The 25002-nt window shown below is 42.6% G+C and overlaps 1 protein-coding gene across 14 annotated transcripts in view; it reads left to right on the forward strand.

Annotated features, from left to right (window-relative positions):
- LOC120898584 (RIMS-binding protein 2) overlaps positions 1 to 25002 on the forward strand; it is a 90030-nt gene that overhangs the window by 19059 nt on the left and 45969 nt on the right. For 13 of the 14 annotated variants that reach the window (XM_040304643.1, XM_040304642.1, XM_040304638.1 and 10 more), the window contains 2 exons: positions 8438 to 8545; positions 21109 to 21207. In XM_040304643.1, the coding sequence (XP_040160577.1) occupies positions 8441 to 8545; positions 21109 to 21207 (204 nt within the window). In that variant the 5' untranslated portion in view covers positions 8438 to 8440. The remainder of the gene's footprint in view (positions 1 to 8437; positions 8546 to 21108; positions 21208 to 25002) is intronic. The other variant, XM_040304645.1, reaches the window with a different exon arrangement.

Consider the following 25002-nt stretch of genomic DNA (forward strand, 5'->3'; position numbering starts at 1 on the left):
TAGGACAAAGTAGAGGAATAAGAATGTGCTTTGAGAAGAATAACAAATACCGCTGGTGTTTGCTGTTGATAATATTTTCGATGGAACATCTACTAAATGCTTAGCCCTAGCCTACTCGTAAAGCAATATGGAAAATTACGACTACCACTCGACGGGCAAGTCGATGGACAATGTCGTAAAAATAATAATAAATTACATGTTGGCGATTGTTATCCTCACGGAAAGATGGAAAGCACAAACAAAGTTGTATGTTGGTGGAGAGTTTTGGCAAGGAAAAAGCTGTTAGAAAACAAGGGTTGTTTTTTTCTCCTACCGGATTGCAACAACCCAACGGTGGTCGTTAAACATTCCAATTCTTTATTGATTCTTGTATTGTGCTTTGCGTTTCCACATCCTCAATTGCCGCACATTAAAACAAATACATGCGTCATAACGATAGCACAATATAAAACTATAAGTACAGAACCCTTCACCGCATATGGTGCGCTCCCACCAATATTCGCACTGAAGTGTTCGGTACACAAGAACACGATAAAAACGACACGTAACTCGAAGATGGTTGCGCTTTTCGATGAACAATTCTAACACCAATCCAACACATCGACCGAAGGATCGACCATCATTCACTCAATCACTCTAATTGAGTGTAGCGAATGGATTGTAGCTCCACAGCCCTCATTCCCTAAATGCAACAAAATAAAATACCGTACCGGCCGAAATGGCTCCATCGAGGATGGGTTGATGGTGGTGGTGATTCAAATCAAGCCGCATTGCACTGGGAAATGTGTACGAAATAAAGCTGGCCTTGATTGGTTGTACAGTGAAACGTGTATGTGTGTGGGTGTGTGTGGGCGTGTGTGAATATGTATAAGAGTGTTCATGCAACATATGCTAGCGTTTCCCTTCCGACCATTTCAATGTTGGCGCTCGGGAGATAACGGGAAACCCCTTGCTTTCGAAACGAGGTCGAAGCAGGGTGAAAAAATCGAGTAAAATTCAATATTGTTGCTTGCCGGTTGCACACGCTGCACGTTGCAGCTGGCTACCCTATACGTTGATACATTATGGGTGTGTGTTTGGACAAGAGGCATCATACTTAATGTCAGTATCGATTTAGTGCCTTCATTCAACATGCATCGTTAGCGCGTAGTATGAGTGATGGTTCAGCCCGCCGTCATTTTGGGGCTTATTGCAATGTGTGATTTTTTTGTATATGAATGTGATGTATGAGGTAACTGTAAAGTGGAAGAAAAGAAATCGTAGGTTTTTAGAATATTTTATGAATCATTTGCATTTGACTTATCGCATGTATGTAGTCCAGAAACACCAATCGAATGTTTTTACTTCTCATTTTCTCGCGAAGTTATCTAATGCTTGCCATTTTGGTAAGCAACTAACTAATTCAATCTTATTGGAACAATCACGATACGGTCCCATTGGACTGTTTTGGTTAATCGTCAGCTCTCTGCCCAAGGACTCTTTCAAGAAAAATGATTTAACTTCAACCAGATGTCCAAAACACTCGCTACATCACTACGGCCATAACGTGTGTGTCCGGTGGTTTGATGCTGATATTTGGATTTTATCCACTATTGCTTGCACTGCTACCCACGATGTTATGCTGATTGTGGGACGTAACGGATGTAAACTGTATGCCACAGTTCTGCTTGCATGATTGTAGGCGAAAGTTTTTATTTGCTTTTACGAACTTTTTTTTAACGCTTCACAAAGTTCAAAGTTCACGGTTCTACAGGTAAACAATACGATAGCGCATTTCCAAATCGGTGACCTTTGACAAAGGGAATCATGAGTGATGTTTGCTTTGCCGAACCTTCTTGTCTTTAGAGGGAGCAGGGCTTTAGTTGCAAATATCAGAGTTTGCAATTTTTGACCGATAAAAAAGTCTGTCTTTGAAGAAATAATCTTTTTTCTTAATTTATGACATTTAAGTCCAATCAAAGTAATGAATTCGAGAGGTTTTTGTTACTGTTTTGTCGTGGCTGCGATCTCGACCAATTTGTTAGTTTTTAAATTTACTTTGAAACGGTCATAGTTTGAAATGCTTAGAACATGCACCTGCAGATCGTTACGTTACATTAACATTATTAATATTGAAAGTGTGTGTTTCGATAAGCATTCTCATTTTTACGTACTTCGAGCATCGGCTCGTGTTTAAAATTAAAGCAAAATTTAGTCATTACTACACCTGCGGCCATCCTTCCAGCCTTCCCACCGCATGTAACGCTACCCAAACTCAACCGTTATTGAAAAGCGTGCGGGCCTGGGCATTCGAAATCGGTTTCGATTGCGGCCGTAAGATTCGTTCGCCTGCCAAGACCGCACCGAACTCCTGCAAGAATTCATCGCACGTAATGTGCTTTCGTTACGAACGCGTGCCACTTGGATTGCGTTGCGTGCCTACGAAAGTGTTGGTGATGTTTTATGGTTTCTTTTTGTGGCTGTTCCATTGCTTGTGCTCCTTTTTTCGTTCGTACAAGACAACCAGCTGAGCAATGTGCATTCGGATCTCTCGCAAGATAACTACTATCATTCTCTTCTGTCACCACTGTACAGCAATGTTGGAACGCACTGTCCCCTTCTTCGATCGTGCCTGCAGCGGAAGCGTTTTTCCCCCCGAAGCGATGTGCTGGAGCTTCGATTTATTATTCCAACCATGCTTGCAACCTACCTTTCTGGCGATTGACCCTTGCCGCTTCCTCCGGGCTGTTGGTCGAAAAGAAAAAAACAAAACCCATCAGCTCGCGAAGCCCCGTGAACCAACTGTACGCACGCACGAGCTCGTGGTTGAGAGGTTGAGAATGAATTGCCGTCGGAAATTGGGTCGTGTTCGGTCGCCTGTGCCAGCTTATCGACAACGGTGGGGGGAAAAATCGTTCGACCAGTGCCGTGCGCAGCACCGGAACGTGCCCAGCGCCTAAATTACGAGCCGTGCAGAACAATTTGCTCACGCGAGTCATAGTAAATGGTCGATAATGTTTATTAATGTATCTGTGAAGTTACACGCCCGTGTTGGAAGGATTCAAACTATCGACCAGTAGAGTTTCATTGGAAATTGTTGCGTCTTGCACTGCTTAAATCAATTACCAAAAACACAATTAAACAACTGGTGGAGACATTGCCATAGCATAATATGCACAATTGTAAAACATAAAAAAACTTGAACCTAAGAAAACATACCGAAAACTTCAAAACTGCCCTTAGCGGTTCAATTTCAAGCACCCACATATACACTTTATTCCAGACCGAGACACAACCACAACAAAAAAAGCAATCAACCATGTGCCGGGAATGTTTCTCCTGTGTTATGTTTGGTTGAAGCTGCTGTTCCCGGAAAATGTCACCCGTATGCTACATGGAGAACAGTGAAAAATAAAAATAAAAACATACACACGTTCACGAACTCACAAACCGGCTCAGACTTTGTCTACTTTTCGTGCAAGCGAGACCAAAAGGTCGCCGGGTGACCGGGCCGGGTGGGTATGGTTTATTTTTCAGAATAAAAATGGCAGCCAAATAACAAAAACAACATCACCCATCAGCAGGGCAGCTTCGATGTTGATGGCCGCCGGGCATGGACCGGAAAAGGATACCCACCCTCACCACCCGCCCACGACCTCTTTCGCTCAACATGGGGTGGGCGTCAGTATTGCACTTTGAACAATGTTTACTTTTCTACCTGTTTGTTCGCGAACGGTGGTTTGTAGACGAGACACAGTGTGAAAGAGGTGAGAGAGAAAGAGAGCGAGAGAAAGATAGAGAGAGAGAGATAGAGAGTGAGAAAGAAAGAAAAGCTCAAAGAAGGCGACAGCAAAAAAGTCGATACAGGTCTCACATACGAGTGCAGAGTGTTGCCCGAGTGAACGTGTGGGTGAGGGCATATGTGTGCTTTGCGTGGATCCATATGTTCGGCTCGTTTCACCACCGGAAGTCGGTAAGCATCGGAAGTCGATGAAAAACATGCTGTTTTTCGCTGGACTCTCGAGGTATGCCTCGAATGGTGATGGGCGGTACGGTTGTACGGTTTATATGACGCTGGCATTGAGGCAGTTCAAATGTGAGCTCCAGACTCCCTGTCCCCGCTGCCACGTGTACCTGTGGAACCCATGAAGCCTGTGGAAAATCCATTTGCTCAATTGTCTATAAATTTGTGATGATGTAGGCGGAAGTTGGCGGCAGCCGTATGAACGAATCCCCATTTTGAAGGTGAACGAAGCGCTCGAAACGGCGCCCAGGTTAATAGAGATGGAGAAGGCTGGCTGGCAGGGACACACACACACACACACACACACACACACACTCACACAACATGAATCAATTATTTTCCCGGGCTCCAAGAGGCCTCTGCGTGGCTTGATTTTTGTGTGGGGGGCCGTGGTGTGTGATGAGCTGTAAATATAAAACAGAATAATGGCGATCGATATTGTGGGCAGAAATCTAAAACGATTCGTCTAAAACACGGCAGAAATTTGCATAACTTGTGCCTTTGAACGTAAAATCAGTGCAACGGTTAAACTGAAACTTTCTGCTATCTCCCGGTCGTCACAATTTTTTTTTTTCAGATTTACTGAAAGAAGCAGCATCGTACAAAAAAAGCAAAATACTTGAAAGCTATTAACCGATGAGTAAGAGTTCGATTTTGCCTCCCAAACACGATGCACCGCACGACGACAATTCCCTAATCAATCTTCCTCCGACGGCGTATCTCATTTATCATTTCATCATTGGCAGACAACAGCACAGACACGTAGAAACGCAAGTGGAAGCGCAAGTAATGGGTTGCCGCCAGCAAACGGTTTCGTGCATCGAAACTTCAATCCTTCCAAACCAGAAGCTCAAAGCTTCCAAAACGGAGTTCGGTCTACGGTAGTGCAAAAACCAAACAAAACAAAACAAAAATGTCGGACTTAACTTGTCACTTCTGCTAGCGACGACGATCGGAACAGGTTGGGAAATGGGCTCCTGCCAGCCCCGGTTTCCCGGAAGGCGCACGAGGCGCGTTTGCGTTCTAGTTTCTAGGTTAATGAGTAATAATTTATAACCTAATTCAATTTCGCTCCGATGGCGAGCACCCCAGTCTCGCCCGGTCGGAAGTCGTCGTTGATGATAGCAACCGGCGCAGTTCCGGGGGATGAAAGGATACGAACCGGATTCGGGCTAAAGAGCACGGTGGCCACTGAGAGGTTCAATGACAGAAAGCGACGGGAGGGGTTGGGAGAGACTGATGGAGCGAAGCAGCAGTAATTGAATGCAATTATTATCCTTAATTTCAAATCACCAGCCACGGTTGCACTTTCGAGTGCCGCGGAAAGGTCAACGGGTAAATGCTGTGGGGTCTGGCTGACCCCAAGGTTGCCGGCGGCAAGGGAGGTGATCGAGGAGGTACTAAAAAGGCAATCAATTAAGACTATCTCCTCCCGATGATCTCTGACAGATGATGCGTTTGATGTGTACTGGGATCTAGTTGCTGGGTGCTAGCGTTGATGTATTAAAACATAAAAAAGTATGTTTTACATTTTACACAAAAAAAAAACCTCATTCAAGATTATATTTAGGGAAAAGATGAATCAACTAGTTGGATATATTGCTTATTAATTCAAATCAATGAAATGGAAGGTTCTTTTGATTGCATTTATAAAAGAACTAATTATATTTGGTCGTGGGGTTTTTGTTCCCATAAAAATAAATTACGAGGACGTTTTTACATTTTCGTGTGATGTATTTAGGAGATAACGAGTGTGATTCCCACTCCCAATAGACATTTATGAATTCGTCATATTTCTAACAATGGAGTAGACAAAGTTTTAATCATTTATAGAAAGCGTTACATAACTTTTGATGTATTAGTAATCATTATTTAAAATAGATTCAACCTTTTCTTGACAAAATATATGCATTCGAGTACAAACAATTCAAAAATAAATGAGCTAACCGTTTCCAAGTTCACAACGTGGCCAACAACTTTGCAAATTGAAAGTTCTGTGTAATTCTGTAATACAGGGTTTCTCAAGCCAGCTCAACATCTTAACACTATTTTTCGAACACGTTAAACGATTGTCAACATCGTACAATTCGATACAATTCGGATCTGTAAACTCTTTTCGATTTGGTAACACTAGGTTTTGAGCGCGTAAAATCCCAACTCGAATCTGGCAAATGTATAATGGGTGACAAGACAGCCAACATACATTTTCCAGATTCGAGTAGGGATTTTACAGGTCCAAAACCTAGTGTTACCAAATTGAAAAGAGTTTACGGATTCGAATTGTATGTACGATGTTGACAATCGTTCAACCTATTCGAAAAATAGTGTTACGATGTTGAGCTGGCTTGAGAAACCCTGTAATGCCAGCGTTGAAGTGCACCAATCCCTGATTGTAAAACACCTTAGCGTCAGCAGATCAATGTGACAGAATTGAGAGAGCAGCAAATTATGTCCCGTTGAATATTTAACGTACGTCCGATCACCTTCACGATTACAAACACCAGCCATTGCGATCTACCAATCACGTGCAAACGCTGCACTACAGAAAAGGGCTCCTAGAAGCGCATTGTAGCAGAACCTGCTATTTTCCTCTTCGATAGATAGTACACAAAAAGCCACCAAAGCCACTACTTTAAACAACGAGCAAATCATTCAAACTTTCATGCAACCGTGCCTGGCTGCAATTACGGGCAGTGTACAACGGTAAGCAAAACAAAAAGACACTCACCAAATAATGTATATAAAAATATACACATCCAAAGCCGGGCAAAAAGGGCTTGGCAAGCTTAAGCGCCACATTGGTTGCTTTATGGTGCCCGTTCATTCGTGCACCACAGTACAGTAGCGAAAGCGAGCAATCAACCGATCGAGGATATCGATGAATAAAACATCGCCCTTAATTTGAATACACTCAGGCGACTTGTGCCACTGGTCGTTTGCGTGCGGTGGGTGGAAGCAGAGAAAGACCAATCGAAATTTGATTACTTGCGATGGTAGATAATTTGTGGCACGGGACAGAACAACAATAACAACAACAACCAGCTCTCCTGTCTCGGGGTGGCTCAACGCGGCTGGTAATGCCTGGGTCGATGCACGCTCGTTCACGACTCAGGAGGAATATTAATCCTGCTGGGGGGCGAAGGATAGGATGTTAAATATACGCTTTCGCTAGCACGGAAGGCACATCCCCGGGTGGGAAGACAAAAACAGAAAAAAATACCCAAGCCCATTCACGGCAGTAGCATTATGCTTTACGAGTTTGGCGCCGGAAGAGTAGTGTGTGTGTGTTCTGTGTATTTGCCGTTTTGATAAAACAAAAACTTGGAGCATTAGAATTCTTTATTTGTCTCTCGCAGTATGACACTGCCTCTACCTCTTTCAGGACAAAATTTAACAACTACTCCACCATGCAGTAAGCACCCTGTCTCTTTTCCATTTAGCACAGCCCCACGCGCTTTTGCTTAGACGCAAACCGACCGTATCTAATTAACATTTTCCACACAAAGCTCCGCTTGTCACGTCGTACCGAAGCGTTGATTCGAAAGTAGGCCACGCCACACGGCCGACGGATTTCGAAGGGGTAAACGAGCGTACGGGAGCTGCAAAGGCTGTACAGAACGTATTTTCCACCCCGAAATGCTACCGCTCAGCGACACGCAATTGCTTCTGCGTTATACCCACCCGACGCGGCAAGAATAATGGCACCCTTCGTTGGCTTTCATCTTTGTGGGTGAGCATGGCGTTCGTCTGGTGAGCATGGCATACAAGTGTAGCTTTCTTCCCCCGTGGGTCATCACATCACGCGCCGGGAATCTGTACAACGCGTCATTAGAAGCCATGCTGTCCTTTTTTGAGCGTATCTCAAATATCCACTTTCGCCGTTTCGAGGATTGTGTGTTCGAGCTGTTCTCTTATGAGCGCGTAACGGATTTCGCAGTCGTGCTAGACCAGTTTCCTCATCTCCCGTGCGCGTACGATTTGTTCATGCACATTCTTCGCCCAGCCTGAGGGTGCCATTGGTGCTGCTTTTCCATTTCCCATTTTCATGTCACAATCATTTATCAGCTACCGTGCGCCTCCATTTGCGCCATTCCATCGAGCCAGACAGCTTGACGTTCGGCTCACCCGGTCTCGGGTTGAAACTTTCGCAACCAGTTTTCCGCAACCGGTGCCGCCGCTAGGGTGGAAGATTGTTAGTCATTTGAAATAATTTACATTTCTTGGGGATGGTCCACGCAAAAGCGTTGTTCGCCGGCAATAGGCGCAAAGACGATGGCTGCGCTTTTTGCTTTACGCAATAAACTTGTAAGCTTTGCAGAGACGCGTCAGGGACGGAGGGAGGGGGGGAATGGAAGGCGGTAGACGCGTGTCTTTACTTTGCACAGTCTCATCGGTGCGATAATTTTCGTTTGTTTTCTCTGTCCCTGCTTTCAGACGATGTCCAACGACGCACTGTGGGTGTCTGACGCCATGTTGGACTCACTCAGTATGCAACTTCGGGATGCCGAAGCACGACGAGCAGAAGCAGAACGTGCACACCAGGTAAGTTGGCTAGCTGTAGCAAAGTTTTTTCTTTTACTATTTTCACAGTGCCAACAGCTTATTTTCACATTTCAAAGTATTTGGAAAAAATACCTTCCTTTACACTATTGAAGACACGCCCTCTATTTATCACATTTGGTATCATGTTAATGATTTGAAAAAGTAATTGTCGTGAAAATCACGGAATCATTTAGATTTTAGGAAATGAAGCTCTTCTCCAGCTGAGTTAAATCACTAATTACATCGTGTGTTTATAGTTAAGAAAATTATCGAGAATAGTTCACTAATTTAGAGATCAAATGTGACAACACCCAGAGTGAAGTGTCATATCAGAATAAATTATTATTTTTGTACAAACATTTGTGCAAACAACTTTAAACAAAAATCATGTTCATTATATTAGATGTAATTGCAATGAGTTTACAAACTCTGGTAATTTAACTGAATCATGGTTGTCTTTTGTTCAATTGTAATTATTTTTCTGAGACATCAAAACATCAAAAAGTAATTAGTACTATAACTAAGTTGTTGCTGCATCTTTTGGGGATTGGTTTAGTAAATTCAAACATTTTGCTGAACCATTTAATGGAACAACGATGAAAGATGAATTAGCATCATCAATATTTAAGCTGATTGTTTTCGAAGGCTCAACAACAAACATACAAATACGACCCAAACTCATCCTCATTTATCAATCTTCATAGGTCATTTTCCTTCTCATTTAAGCGACCTTTTAGTCAGCAGGGCCAGCAGCAACCAAGCATTCAGTATTTTAGTGACAAATAACACCACGTTTGAACGAACTGGAATTACCTGAACGAATTGGAACAAAATGAGAAAAATTAACATAGAATTCTCATTAAGCTCACAGCTTTTGGTGCTTAATTGTGCATGATTCGGAACCGTCGACCTTTTTTTTCTCGATCTTTTAAGTCACGCGTTAAGCTTTACGCTGGGATCGAATATCGTTGCTGCATAATTAGATCGTTTGTGATTTGTGCCAGTTGATTAGCCACAACGTACCCAAAACAAACACAAAGCGTAGCGTATCAAAATGACTTTGGCGAGCAAAATAATCCTCACTCTTTAATGTTTATTAAAGTATTAAATACATTAAATATAATTGTAAGCATTGAAAGTATAATAAACAATGAAACAGAGATGCTACCTTCGGTTTTATAGGTAAAAATCTTCATGTGAAATCACCAACCCGATCGATGATAATTTACTCCATCTCTTTACAGCGTACGGTGCATTCCTCGCTCGCCAAAAACATCCCATCCATATTGGTTCCGTTTAAAAGCTTTTAATTAAATTTACGAGTCGAGTAGTCTGTTGCTCCCCGACGCATCTCTTGTGGTTGGCACAATTGAAACGTTTACCCTCAGTACACCACAAAAGCTCCGCAAACTTCGTACCATTATTACTGACGCGTACATACGTATTCGCAACACATGAGGATTGGCAGGGTACATTCACCATGTTTTCTATTTCTACCAAACCGAAAGCCTTTGAATTTGGCACACGTGCCAATTATAAAACCTCGTGTTGAATAATTTCCTCCTAACAGTGTGCAACAGCTTACGTCCCTTTCCCAGTGGCAACGTCAAAAAGAAGAATGTTTGAATAGAATTTCTATCCTGCTCTCCCTTCTGCTCTCTTGTTCTCCTGGGAATATCATTTCCAAAATTGAAAGTTAATTATAATAAGTGTATGTGGTTCATTCAATCGAACTCGCCCCCTTGCATGAAGCGCTTACAGGAGACAGGCCCACAGACACTGCACGAGCATAACAATCCAATCGAAACCGGGGCAAATGTTTTGGACCAGGACCAGGAAAATGTGTGGGCTATGTGGACGAAGTTTTGCAAAATGGTCAAACGTGCGTACCGGCACGAACTACCTGGCGTTGTTTGCGTTCAGTACAGTTTCCGAAGTGGTTGATTAAATGTAAATGTTCTACTTTGCCCACCGCGAGAATAATGAAGGAAACAACAACAATTTCATATACAACCGCCAACCGGGGCGAGGCATCGACACAATGGCCAGAAAAACAACACGGTAACATTGGTTCTATTTTAATTTCACAGCTTGCCGGAGGTGAGCGTTTCGCGGATACCCGCCGGTATAATGGTGGGCTTTATGCACACCGGAGCGTGGGCCCATAAATGATTTGTTTCGAAATTGTTTACCTGCACGCTAGCGGGGGAGTAATGAAGCAAAAAATAAGACTGCCTTAAATTAGCATACATTGCCGGCACTAAAATATCGCACCCTGTTGGTACAATCCTTCGGTTTTTCGGCCGATTCAGTTGACGGAATGTATTCGCATACAATAAATTCCGATTTCTGAGGGAGTGATGTGAATCAAATAGAGAAATTTATAACGTAGTTTTGTTTTCTCTCATGATCACGTTCCTCCCACTCGCGTTCCATGTTTCGTCGCGACATCGTGAGCGATAATTTGCGTGTTTGCGGGGTTAATTCTGTGAAAAGTAATAGAACGAGCGAAGCGTAATATTTGCCTCCAGTACACCTGTCCACTATTTCCAAACGTCAAAGCATTCGTAAGCTGATAAAATGGTAAAAAATACGCAACGGGCACGCAGTAGCAAAAATCATGCTAAATGTGATTCATTTTGGCGCTTGAAAGCCCCTTCCATTTTGGGGTGTAACAGTCAGCTGCGGAAATGGTACCCATTACATTTGGTGATTTGTGGTGTGGATGAAATTTTGCAAACAGTACCTCATGCTTTTATTCGCTAAGGTTCACTGGGCAACTACAATCTCAACCTCATTACTTGCCTTAAAAGCACACTTGAGGCAAGCGTTGTTTATTTCATTTTCGTCATGACTGGGCGAACCAATGGCTGAAACAGTAGCTCGAATCGTACGTCAAAATTCACTAGAGCTCTCCAACGGGTCAAAACACCGGTGTACGGTAAATGAAATAAATCATTTCGATAGTAAGATAAAACATGCAATTTCGGATTTGGGCTGACACGATTGAAAGTTACAAAACTCATGCCTCTTTTGTTTTGAAAGCGTAGCTATGTAGCGCCGACTGCTCGAGGGAAGCGAGCCAGGGCCGCAAAGCATCACCCACACTAGAAAGGCAGCTATGAAATAAGCACAAGCTTTTGCCACCCGGCATCAACTGTAATTGACTTGAAAGCATCCACTCGTTGATGCCCCAAAACCTTAGGCCAGCTCGAACCCACGGCAATCCTTTGATCCTTTAGCACATTTTAGGTCGGTCCGGTAAATTAGCCAACCGACCGCAACAACACGCCAACCCCACACATACGCATACACACCACACATCAAAACTGGCACCGGTGTTTGGCCTCGGCCACGGTTCGAACCACCGTGGCAGGCACCGAATTCGTTAGGGGTTCGTTTTGCTGTAATTTTCTCAAACGCGCACCCACATACATACACACCCATGCTAACGTCATCCAATTAGTGGTTCACCGGCTTTTTAGGAAGCTGAGCAGCTCGAGCCGCTCAAGCAAAGTTTGCCCTGCTTTGTGTTCTAGGGACAGCAAGACGACGATGTGGAAGACATTTCTTTGCTTCCCACGATTAACTTTACACGAGCGATGAAGGTTCGAAAGAGATAGAACGGTGAAACAAGCCGTACGAATGGTTGTTTGCCAGTCGTTTCAATGTTCATACGCTGCCACCGTGCAAAGATGTACCGCGAGGACACTGCGCACGTTCGGAATGCTAAACTTCCAACATAAAAGGCAGACAAAAGTCGTCACTTTACGGGCGGTGTGTGTGAGTGTGTGTTAGGCACGGAGACGGTGGCGATGGCGGAAATGAGTGAACCTTCCACACGCTCTTGTTATGCGTGGGATTTATTCCAGCATCGCTTATGATTCTTCCGCCAGAGCGCCTTCCTTTGCCACAGCGCTTCCATGGTCATGAAGATTTTAAACTTCAAAATCTTTCCGTCCGCTGAAACAGGAACAGGCGGAAAAACAGGGAGCGTTCCGTGGCACAATTCACGTAAAGTCATGGGTAGCTACTGCTGTGTGTGTTCATATATGTTAGTGTGGAGTCCCAAGCTTTCAACATCCCCACCAGGTACGATGAAAGTCCTGACAGTCCCGCCCTTGCGTAGCGACAGCTTGGGTAGTAGGCGCACCCGGGAAAGATGATGAGAGCTGATGGTTTATGCAAAGGCTTTTCTCCTTCGCCACTCCAATCCATTCTTGCCCCTGGAATTGTGTAAAAACATAGACGCCCATCACTTTTGGGATACGACCGGAAGCCGGAAGTCAGCGCCCCCGTAAGAGCTGCTGCGAACGGGGCAATACTCTGCATTCGTTCGTAGTGAATTTGGAAGCTCAAGGAGAAGGAATTTCACCGTGTTTTTTTGGTAACGGGTTTCCTTCTCTTCTGGTGTTGTTGCTGCTGTTCACTATTTGATATTACCTTTCTACCAGCAACCTGTTCAATTTTATTAAAAGTGAATTTTATTACACTGTACCCCACACGCTCTAGTTTTCTCTAACTCGGCAAATGTGTGTTTGCTTTCTCATATTCTACTTGGCTTTATCTCTATCCCATTAACCATGGAGAGACAGCAAAGTCTAACCGCTCAGAAAAAGCGGCTTTAAAATACCTTCCACAAACGGAACACATTTTAGCTTTCAAATTTGTCCCGCCCGTAATCTTATCGGTTCTTGCTCGAAGAAAGGGTAAATATTCTTCAGGACAAATTTATTCCAACTGTCTCATGAGCTCCAAGGTTTATTGGTAGGCTTTCGTGGCATTATAGTTAGGGTTCTAATAAAAGCTTGCTTTTTGGTAATATAAAGCAAAAATGGAAATTCAAGTTGCTGAATATTCTTGGGATTGAGTTTCGTTGTCACATACGAAATTCAGATCAAATATTTCAAAATGCAATATTCAAAGGCAATATTCAATTTATATGCGTCATTTAAAAGACATTTAAAAAATTGGTAATAAAACGAAAACAGTATCCAATCATGGAAAACTAATACATTTATAAAAGAGAACACTGTCCACAGTTCTTGCACAAGTGCCTCACTCTCATTGCATCAGTGCACATACACTCACACACATACATCGAACCAGAGTGGCTTATCGTGCCAGTTCCGGTGTTTGCAATGATATTGAAAGGTCGTATAATTTCCACCTCATGGCAGGCAATCAGTGTGACACGCTAACCAGAAACCTTAACGGAATGACGCACTCTCCACACGACACTGGGAAACTTCACCACAGACAGACAGAACCAATATTACTAGTGCGAACAGCGTGTGGAAATGCAACCTGCGATAAAGCTGGTTATAAAACTTTGCATTGATTATATTACCCAGACGAAAGCAGTGGGCTTGCAAATATGCAAACCGCTTCTTGTGTCAATCCTAGTTTGCATGTGAGCTAGGGCATCAAACGTTCAACTACTCTTTCTCGTACGGTTGTTCGTTGCTGCTGAAGCTCTTAATAAGGAAGCAATGTAAAAAGAAAAATAATCCACCTTACTGTAGTGTCCACTCACACTACTGCAGTGCCTATGGACGAGAGGACTATGTAAAAATGGGATTGAGCCTCCCGCTCAATTCAGTAAATCATAATTTATCCTTCTAATCATGACAAGACAATTGAAAAACGGTTACCATTCAAACGTAGGGTAGGTGACAGTGGACAAGGAGCGGCCAGAAGTAGGCGTTTGCAAAACCGATCGATGGCGCTGGCTGGCGATGGGGATGGCCCTAAGTGGACTCGTTCGGTTCGGTCGTGGATTGAAGCATATTTTTAGACTTCAAACAAACCGTGACGGTCCGACGGGGGGCAACACAGACTGTAACCATTAAGGTTACATGTCTTGGACGGTGGAAAGGTAAAATCACTAAGTGTGTGGTATGGACGTTTTCTCTCTTTCGCTTTCTATTTCTCTCTGTCTCCCTTTTTTATGAGAGCTTTCGTACAGTATGAAGCAAAACGTGAAACTTCTATTATTTATGAGACGTCGGCCGTAACTCATAACTCTAGACAATTGTGCCCTCATCTAGCTTCGGGGCTGGAGGGGCTTTTCCGTTGTGTCGGTTGTTTTTTTTTCGACAAATGCCTCTCCTGCCGGTCGATGAATGCCTGTTAAAGTCAACAGCAAGCGTAAGGCCCACGTGTCCGTCCTAGACACCGCGGCTCCACGGCAAACATTCACGGACGAGAGCGACGAGGATTGCTTGCCGTAACAGCTAGTAAAGGAATGTTTCTGTTTGGACAGTAAATTGACTCAACCAGCCCAACGGTGGGTAAGGGACGTGAAGCCAGTCAGCACTGGCAGTACCAGTTAGTATGTTTGGGATTTTGTTTTTCGGCTCTTTCCGTTGCGAAGCGCCCGAGATCGGAACTACGATCGAAAGACTCCAGGTGTCAAAAGTATCAATAATTTATGCGTTTTCAACACCGCAGGCACACGCAGGATCATATGCGGGGGAACAGAACATGGGAAGGGTAGGAAGGTGTGACCTTTTTTTATCTAATAACATCAATGTTTGATTTATTGTGCAACAGCGTACAGAATGTGTAGTTTGTTAAACTAGCCAAGTTCTTATGAAAACAAAACAAAAAATCAAGTTAAATTTCGAGTGGAGTCTTTGCTACGAAATTTAAAAAAAACCGTTGCAATTAACAGGCTTGTTGTCGATTTCAATAAATTTTATTTGCTAACGAGACTAAGAGACTGTACTTTATACTCATACGTAGTATCGAATGGAACAACTAAAATTGTAAACTATGCAGCTATTTATAATCCAATATGTTTCATCATACTTGTATTTAATGGTTCATTTATATAATTCATAAATAAAAGTTAGTTTTGTTAGAACGTTGCACAGTAGGTATATTAAGATCTCAAATCTTGGTTTGAGTAACGGAAGCATAAGGACGTTAACGCCATAACGCTTGAGGCGATGAACGGTAGATGCTACCGAAATGCACAAAAGGGTAGACAGAATCGACCACAAAACCATTCAAATTGACGTTCTACCAAGCGGGATGGAAGGAAAATGTTTTCTCCGCACCATCACACGCACACGCTCACATACTCACAAAATAGCTAGCACTTCACCCAGCCATAAGTGCCTAAGCGTATCGCTACTGGTACGAGCGCAGTTTCAAGTATCGATTTCCATCGAGCTCTTCACGCGGACAAGACTTTGCAATCAAAATCCATTTGGATGGATTTTCTTTGCGGCGTTTTCCTATTCACTCTCCCGCAACTCTCTCGCATCAAACCCCAAACAATGTGCCCTATTTTTGACCTATCTCTTCTGCTCCTGCATCCCGGGTGCAAAGGAACGGGCACCGGGATCGACCCGTGCACAGGGATGAGTATAGTCTGCCAGCATAAAAAATGGCTTGACTTTTTCGGGACCAGTCAAACGTAAGACGTTATGAGCCGGGTAACAACTGATGGCTTAATAGATTACCATAAAGCGCGTTTAATGGTTATGGAAGGTTCGACGGGGGGCTTTCCCGATCGTAAGCAGAACCGTTAATCGAGTCGAAGGTGAAGTTGATTCGATGGAAAATCAATAATTTTTGGGACATTCTTTGCCGGGGGCCACACAGCGTACAGTGCGGCCTGATGCAAAAACCCAAATGATGTGAGGCGAGTGTTCGAGATAATGTAGGTCGTCGAGATTTGATGTTTTTAGAATTTTTAAGAATATAACGATGCCCATAATTATAGATCAGCAGCGCGAATAATTATACATCAGCGATTTAAATATGTATACGATATAAATTATTGAACGGAAAAAGCTGTCCTACGATTGCTCATGCCGGCCTATTCATACCATCTTGAAAATAGCTCAACACCTGTAATACGCAATGGCTGCGGCGATGACGCCAGGATGGTAACATTCTAAGGAAAAATAATGTATTCCAACATCTTCTTAAAACTTGTTCAAACCAACTTTTTCGAGTTTCGCAACAAGATTGCAATGCAAAGCCACCACCACGGTGGCTCTTTCTTTCGAACTAAACGTTTGGGTTCTGTTCTTCCCTTGTTCGTTGTTTGCAACAGCGAAGCACGTTTTGTAGTAACAGGACGCTGGAAAACTTTTGCACAGGAGAACAACACGAGCTGCCAAAAATAGCAGCCTCGAAAAACAAGCACACCGTGCTTTCTACCACTCACCCAACGCTGCCCGATTCAATTACGCTGGCCGAAGTTCATCTCTTTCGCCCGGCAAAACGGTGCTTGTTCACTAAGATAACAAAAAAATAACATAAACCCTCTCGCTCGATTGTAAGCGTGTGTGTTTGTGTCTCTCTGTGTATGTGTGTGTGTGTCCTGCTTACGAAAAGTTGCCCAGTAACAACGACACACTGCTACAGCACGGGGAAACAATAAATGGAACCCGCGTGATTCGCTCGGCAGAAACTTTCGCCACGCTTGCAAGCGGTTCGAGCTAACCAGTCCGGGAAAGAAAAAAAAACTGGAACCTACTCGGCGTCGGAAGCTGATTGTACGATAAATCAGATCAACGCAAAGCCAGATTGTATGCGCGAATTTGATCACCGGTAGGCTGAGACACACGCTCTACACCAAACACTAGAACCGTGTGCTTGCGTCAAGAAAATCGATACCCAATGGCCAAGATAATGGGTGTGCTCCAGTTGGTATCGTCACCCCTTCCCGCACTGTATCAGACACAGTCGGGGGAAGAGAAACAGTGCCAAAGACGGATAATCACCCGTTCCGCTTTCGTACCTAATAAAGCATTTCGCTCCGACACGGTAAAGTGCAAAATTGCTTCCTCCTGTCCACCATTATTCCGTTCTGAGTTTCCTCCCGTCCTGCCGCACGCTTTCCGTCTTCATTTATCTCTCGTTCGATAGAGGGTACTATCTTTAGCAGCACCGAACAAGGCCGATCTACTACAGCGACTTTGCGCCAACACATTGTACGATGCGTTCTGCACTTCTCGTGTCAAAAGCAGACACGTGGACGGACGTGTCTCCGGTACAGCACGGAAAGGATACCCTTTTGCGTTATATTTATTTTTCCTTTTTTTGTTTCCTGCTGTACCATCGATCTCTACCATTCCGCAATGGCATTTGATGAATTCTACCGGGCTGGACATCGGTCTATCGGAGGGACGCGGCAAATGTTTGGAGATGTCGATCAACCATCGATGTCAAGGGCTTTAAATAACTGTGCTATTAAAAAATCGGAGAAGCTGGGGAACTGCACCACATTTCATGTAATTGTCCATTTTCACGCTTCTTTTGTTCTTCGTAATGCTCAGCAAAAAAGTCGATATCCCAGTCCCAGTCGATATCCACAATCGTGAGTGCAAAGAGATTATTCGAATAAGCACATTGTGTAGTAAAATGAACTGCAAGCGCATTTGATAGTCGTTATGGTTGCTTGGCGAAAATGTGCATCTTATACAACATATCTACAATTAATTATTGACATACTGGCACATGTCACTTTGAGCTGTTCGTTAAACGCCTTGTGAAATTTTCTTCTTTTTCATTCAAGTCATGAAAAAGTTTGATTGCGATCTCGTTAAACAATAGTAACATGCATTTCTCTACAATACATGCGTTCCAGAGTCATATCATAAAAGAGCCATGTCTCTCGTACTCCGCATTGTGATTAGACATGAACACTGTCAACCAACGGTTTACTGTACAAACGAGGCAAACAAATATCTATGAGGATTTAAAATGCATGTCTCATCCCACACATCGCACCGAAACCTAGCTATTATTTCGTACAACCTACGCCAGCTGCTGTTGCGAAAGCTCTCTTGCCTTATCGCACGATTCTCACTCCCAACCAAACATTCCAGCGTGACGGTACGAAATTGCTGCTTTCATTAATGGGACACAATTTATCCATTATTACACACCGACCCAGACCAATGCACAACAAGGCCAGACATGTGGTCGCTACAGCATTTCACCCTTCACCGTACGTGATATTACGAAATGGGAATGGGAAAGTTTTGCAAAACCGGGCTTATATGAACGTAAGCGTTATTACCTTGTGCCATTCAATATTACGCTCATAAAGGGAAGATTTGGTGACAGCTAGTCTTGTACGTTGGCGCTATCATTTGCTCGTCCTGTGGTTGCTATCGATGCTTTTTTCGGGTCACCTCTAGGAAAGTCATAGCGTAATGAACGTGAAAATGGCATCAGACCGATCTGCATTGCCACTTTAATGCTTACCATCGCATCTATGAAGAACAAGAACGAATAATATAGGGTGTAATGCTCCGCTTTCTTCCCATATCCAATTTCGATAATGCCTCGGTTGAGAACTTTTGCCAGATGCATGCTGTGACTTTTGACGCTCTTGAATAAAAATTAAAAATAAAGTTAAAAATTAGCTCCCAATGGAGCGAGGACACTGTCCACCAACTGCTCACCGTTTGTCCATATACAAAGGAAAACTAGACTCTTCCCCATGTACCCGTAAGTATGCGTTTTATTTTCGTTGAAATAGTTACCCCTTTTTTACATTCAGAATAGATCTCTAGAAAAAAAAATCAATAAAAAAACCTTTTATGCACGATGTTTTATTCAAAGTGTTACTGCTCCAAGTTTAAATACAAGTTTAAATTACTTACTATATTATCCTTAACATGCATGCCTTATAGTTCCGATCAAACCCCACCATTCTCTCTCTCTTTGTCTCTTTCTCTTTCCCTCTCTATATCATTATTTATCTATCTCACTAAGCCACTTCGTCCCGTTGATATCATTTAGAACAGAGCTAACCCAGCGTGTAGCAGATATACAAACTCTTGAGTCACTGTTATCATGCTATCATGATGGCGCGTCACTGTGCCTTCTGATTCGGTGCCGATGCCACATTATCGCTGATTTCGATGCTTACGGGCACAATCTTCACAATCACTCATTATCAGACACATTCCAGCCTCCAGGCATAACTACTAACTCGGGCATTCATAACCACACCGCCCTTTGCAAGGCCGATCTGACATGACCTTATCCTTCCAAAAGCTACTTCGTCATTCATGAAAGCTACTGCTGGATACCTCTGCAACATGAAACAAAGCCACATAAGCCTTGTTTTTCTGATCACAAAGTAAGAACAACGCCTATTGACACGCCGTTATGTGTTTTATGAAACATGGATCCCACTCCGGGAGAACGCTGATTGCCTAAGATACTCGTTGCTGCTCAAAGAAAGTGAAAACTAGCTCGAGGAAGTGCCACAGCTCAACAACAACAAGTAAAAACGTTACACAAGCCTAGAATAACCTTGAGATCACTCATTTGCGTTGACGTTTTGTCATTTAAGCTATCTAAGCTTTATCTATGAATCAGGATATTAGCCACTCAGACCGTTACGCCCCATTTTGTTGTTCTTGAAACACCCGAGATAACGATTTCCCATTGACGTGCAATAAGTGGACACCTTTTGTATCGTCACAGACAAAACTATGGATATAAAAAATGGAATATTTACATACAAAAAAAACTATATCGAAAAAAGGGTAGAAGGAAACTAATAACTAACTAATCATTTCCTCACTTTTACCTCATCTCATCTTTTTCTTCAACGAGCTTCAATATTATTCCTTGAACAGTAGATTTATGGTCTTCATTGTATTTGATTATCAATATGACTCAGAATGACAAAGAAATAAAAAGCGTTAAATCTGAAGCAATTTTGTTTTTCGTGTTTAATCAACTTTATCCTAGCAATGCGAAAAATAAGATGTTCAACTATATGTTAGTCACATTTAGTGAAAGGGAGAGGTCTTGGAAAAGTTTATATAAAAAAACAAAATGAAATTTAAAGATAATGGTAATTGCTTTCAAACAGAATGCAATCATCTATCCCCTCATTGGCAAACTTTAATTGGAATGAGGAATTTCTGCTTTAATACTTCTTTCTGGCCTCATTATTTGAAGTATGTTTTCCTCTTCATTTGGAGCATTTCCAATTTTCCTCACGACACTCCCGTCCTGATGCGTGGCCAACTTGCAGCCTCATTAAAGCCTGCTTTCATTCGTTTCATTTGTATTCTTTTCGTTTCTATGTTTTCATTAGTGCACAAAAGGAACAATTTTTTATTCATGTTATCCACATTCCCAGAGCTGCTAGCTGTCCCATTTTTCAATTTCCAATTGTTCTGAAGTGCGTTCTATTTTTTACACTTGAGCAAAACCTCCATAAGTTGATCACCACTTCAAATACGAATGTAATACGTTGATCAACAACGACTTCAAAATGATTGCATAAATAATGCTTGCATATCAGCCAACAACACAAGGAGTATTATGTACAATTTCTACCTCGCGGTACAACACGCATGAGCTCATCATGTTTTCCCCGCCGTCTGAGAAAGATACCGACAACGAATGGCATCCGCCTTTTTACTTACGCCTATCCCAACCACATCGTCCTGATTGATGGGCAAACCTTTGGCTCGAAAGCTCTTGCGGCACCGTAACTTCATCAATCTTGCATCTCATCAATTCACACCGTTTCTCATTGATTCTCTCTTCACACACTCCATTTACAGGAAGCTCTGGCACAGCTCAGAGGTATGTCGTCCGGCATGGGTAGGATAAGTGAACCGATAGAAACGTTGCAGTCCAGAGCCCGCGAGTTGGAGAAGAAGGTCTGTGTTAACAAATTTTCTATACTTATCTCACTCAAACAAATAAACAAGCAAACAAACAAACCAAACATGCAATCAAACACTCCAACACACAGATACGTGCTCTCTTTTTCTCTATCCTTCCCCCATAAACCGTCGCACCACAAACATATCAACAAACAAACGAAACCCCACATCCATCTCAAAACCCAGCCAAATGTAATTACTTAAGTTCCCTCTCTTACGAACTGTGTGTAAAATATTAACTTCACACCAATCAGTCCTTTCATCGATACATCATAAAAACTTAAAAACTACTCAGTTTCAGCTCTAAAAATGAAGTTACTCTACATATTGAACCAAACATCACTATCAAAGAGCTTTTGTAAATTTAACTTCTATAGGACACATCATAGCCACACATATCAACACGTATTACAACTACTACTATGAATTGTACTACTACTACTAATACTTCATACTTTCGCATTTTCGTACGCTTACTCTTCATACTAATTCTACACCATCTCTTGTCGACCGTGTAGCTTTGTTTGATAATTATTTTAGAATAGATATTTAAGTATTTCGGTATGCTGGATCGTTTGTTTACTTGTAATTTCCAGTGCTTTAGCTGTTGTATTCTTTTACCTTTAAAGTAGCTTAAAGTTTTTTTTTCTTACATATACAAATATACAAATTGTAGTTTTTCTTCTCTAGAGTTTTTAAGTTTGTTGTTTGCTTCGGGCAACTGATCCTTTCATCATCGTTTCATGTTTTTCCTGTCGTGTTGTACTGTATTGTTGCGTATGTCTTCGTTCGTTGGTTTGCTTTGATCGTATGGATTTGTGTTTGTAGAATGTCATGTCATTTAGAGTGCGTACGGGATGAATGTGTTTCTGTCTAGTTCATTTTGTTACAATTGAAAATTCAAAACAAACCTCAACGCATCGCGGCCATACGGAATACTATTTTGTCCAAAGTATGGTTCGTTTGTGAGCCTAGAAAAACTTGCTACCACATCGAGCTTTTACCTGGGATTGCATGAGTTTAGCAAAAGCCAATAACTAAGCGTACTCGTTGATGAGTGGATCTAATTGTGTGTACATGGTAAGCACCTGGCCCGGTTTGTGGAAGGGTAGGTGGTTGTTACAAAACGATACAAGTCTAGACCAGAGTATCGGTTAAAGCACCGTCAAATGTCAACGCCAACATTCAGCTTCGACCTTCAGCATCCTCGTGCAATGACGCTGGGTTTGTTCGCTAAGTGCGAAACCCTGCCTGTGCTCAATACACTTCTACCTGATTAACAGCCAGGCATGGAGTCAAGGACGATGAAAGTAGAAACTTATTTGCCCCAACGGGTGTGTGTATGTGTGTGAGTGCTTGCGCCTATGGTGGAAAGTAAAGTGGGTATAGCAGAGGGACCGGGGGATGATAACTTTCTTACCTTAACCGTTACCGGAAACACCACGTGGCACAAAACTAGCGACAGGAAAGCCGTTGGCAAACAAACAGCGCAACGTAATCATCATTACCATCGCCATCATCGCTGGCGTCATCGTCAACGTTCCGGAAACGAGCAGAAATGGTCGGCGCTCAGCGAACCGATGGCACACTCGACCTCCGTCTCCTCTACCGCCAAATTGTGTAGGTTCGTTCATTTTTCATTACACAAAAATGACGAAGTAATTAGCAAGTTCTTGGCACACGGTTCCACCGTCGGGAGGGAGGTAGGATAGCGCGCGGAAAAGAACCACTCGCCGTGCTAATCGGAACATTTTGTTGGCAACGGCCAACCACGCCCGGTTTTATCAGCAGCTTGTTATGCAATTAAAAGTGATAAATTACGGACAAACCTCAACAATTTTTTAAACACGTTGGTTTGTAGGCCAGAATGGCAGGCTGCATGGGACAGGGGCGAGATGTTGCAGGAGCAGACCTTAGTTTACTCAGTGCCCCACCTGAGCTAGGCTTGAGAGGTTACAATTTTTCATCGTTCACCGCTCGCCAGCTTTTGCTCGATAGCGAACGTCATTTTCGGAGTTTCCGCTCCAGTTTCTAGCCGACGGAGCAGAAACGGAGCGTTTGGAAAAACAGATGAGTGAGAGGAACATGGTAAAACATTACATTCACTTCTTCCTTAGAAGATGGCCGAAGCGAATGATAAATATAAGAGGGCCAATGAAGTCGGATGTATTTAAAGAAAACAGAGCAGCTGTTTTTTCTTCTTCTGGTAATATGCATCCTTTCAATATGTATTAAGTATTTTGATATGTAGTTAAAGGGCTTATCCAGCAATTCTCAAATCCAGAAAATGAGTGGTTTGGTAATGTAATGTAAAGATTCAAAGAGTGTCATAAACAAAAAAACACAATAAGAAGCAACACCATAAACAGCATAATTTATATAGTATAATTAAACTCTTTACTTCATAAAGCTGCTTCAAATCATTAAATATTTTCATAACATTAAACTTCATTGGAAATTTAGTCTACGTCCTTGGGCCGATAACAAACTACCGTTATTATCCGACAGACGCGATTATTCACATCTAAAGCTGTGTCTTATCTTACGTTTTTGAAGTTCTAGTTCAAATGTCCCTCTACCAACCATAAAGCAAAAAATATTTTACTTGCTTATTTTCTATTTCACTAAGTGAACCGTGGTAGTTTTTGAAAAAATCGTCCTCTTCTTTGCATCCCATCCCAAACCGGGGACAAATTTATGTTCCCACTCCTGCAGGCATTTGACCCCGTAAAGCTTTACACAATCCGTCCCAAACGCACCTTAACAGCTTGGAGCAGCGAACAGTATTTTACAAACCTCTCGCGAATCAACCGTCGTTCTTTGTGAGAAACCGATAAAACCATCAGACCCGTTGCTTCCCCAACCACCGGCAGAACGAACGATTGAACCTCGGCTTTGCGGGTGAAAGCAGTGCGCCGATTCGAAGCTACCATGCCTGGTAGCGAAACGTTCAAGCGAAGCAGCGACATTTGCCTCTTGACACCAGTCGCACACCGAGGAGTGAGATTTATGGCCGAAACGCAAGCGAGCTTACGTGGGCATGTCTGTTTTATTACCCCCAAAGTGGCTATTCAATTATGGAAGTCGCAGGAAAAGCCCAAACTGAGTAGAGAAGAAAATACATTAATTTAACTCTGACGAGCCCTCCGCTGCCCTGGCTTCTGCACAACGTGCGATGTGATATCGATACAAGGAAGTTTGTCTTCAGAGGCCTGAATGTTTCAGGTACATTTTTCTTTTTGGTTTCCATGATAAATGCTTTCTTGCTCAATAAGTTTCAATTATAGTGAGCAAAAGAATCGTCGTTTCAAATATTGTTGTAATAAATGGCTGGAGACAATGCGAAGCCATGTTTTGCTTGGATGCGTGAATCTTCGCCACAATTAATTCGCAATGTATCGAATTATCAACCGCCGGCTAGCAACGATATCGTTGAGTAACCATCGCAAAGGAATATAATTTTTAAATGAGTCACAATCGATATGCTACACTGATTACTCAAACATACGAAAAACACAATTAATCATCACTTATAGTATATCACTTAAACTTCCAAAGATGTAAACTAATCTTTTATACGGCTTCAAAACAGTATTACCATAACACAAGCTAAAAATATAGATAAAACTAGCTTGGTTGGTCAATAGAAGTTTTAAGGTGTTTATGGTTTGGTATAAAGCGACGCTGTATGTCGGATTACATGTTAATTGTCTTTAATAATATGTTGCTGTCAAACTTATTTACTATACGACACATACTGTTGTTCTCCAAACATTATGGTCTAAAAGC

The sequence above is a fragment of the Anopheles arabiensis genome, chromosome 2 (assembly GCF_016920715.1).
Source record: "Anopheles arabiensis isolate DONGOLA chromosome 2, AaraD3, whole genome shotgun sequence".
NCBI classification, from domain to species: Eukaryota; Metazoa; Arthropoda; class Insecta; order Diptera; family Culicidae; genus Anopheles; species Anopheles arabiensis.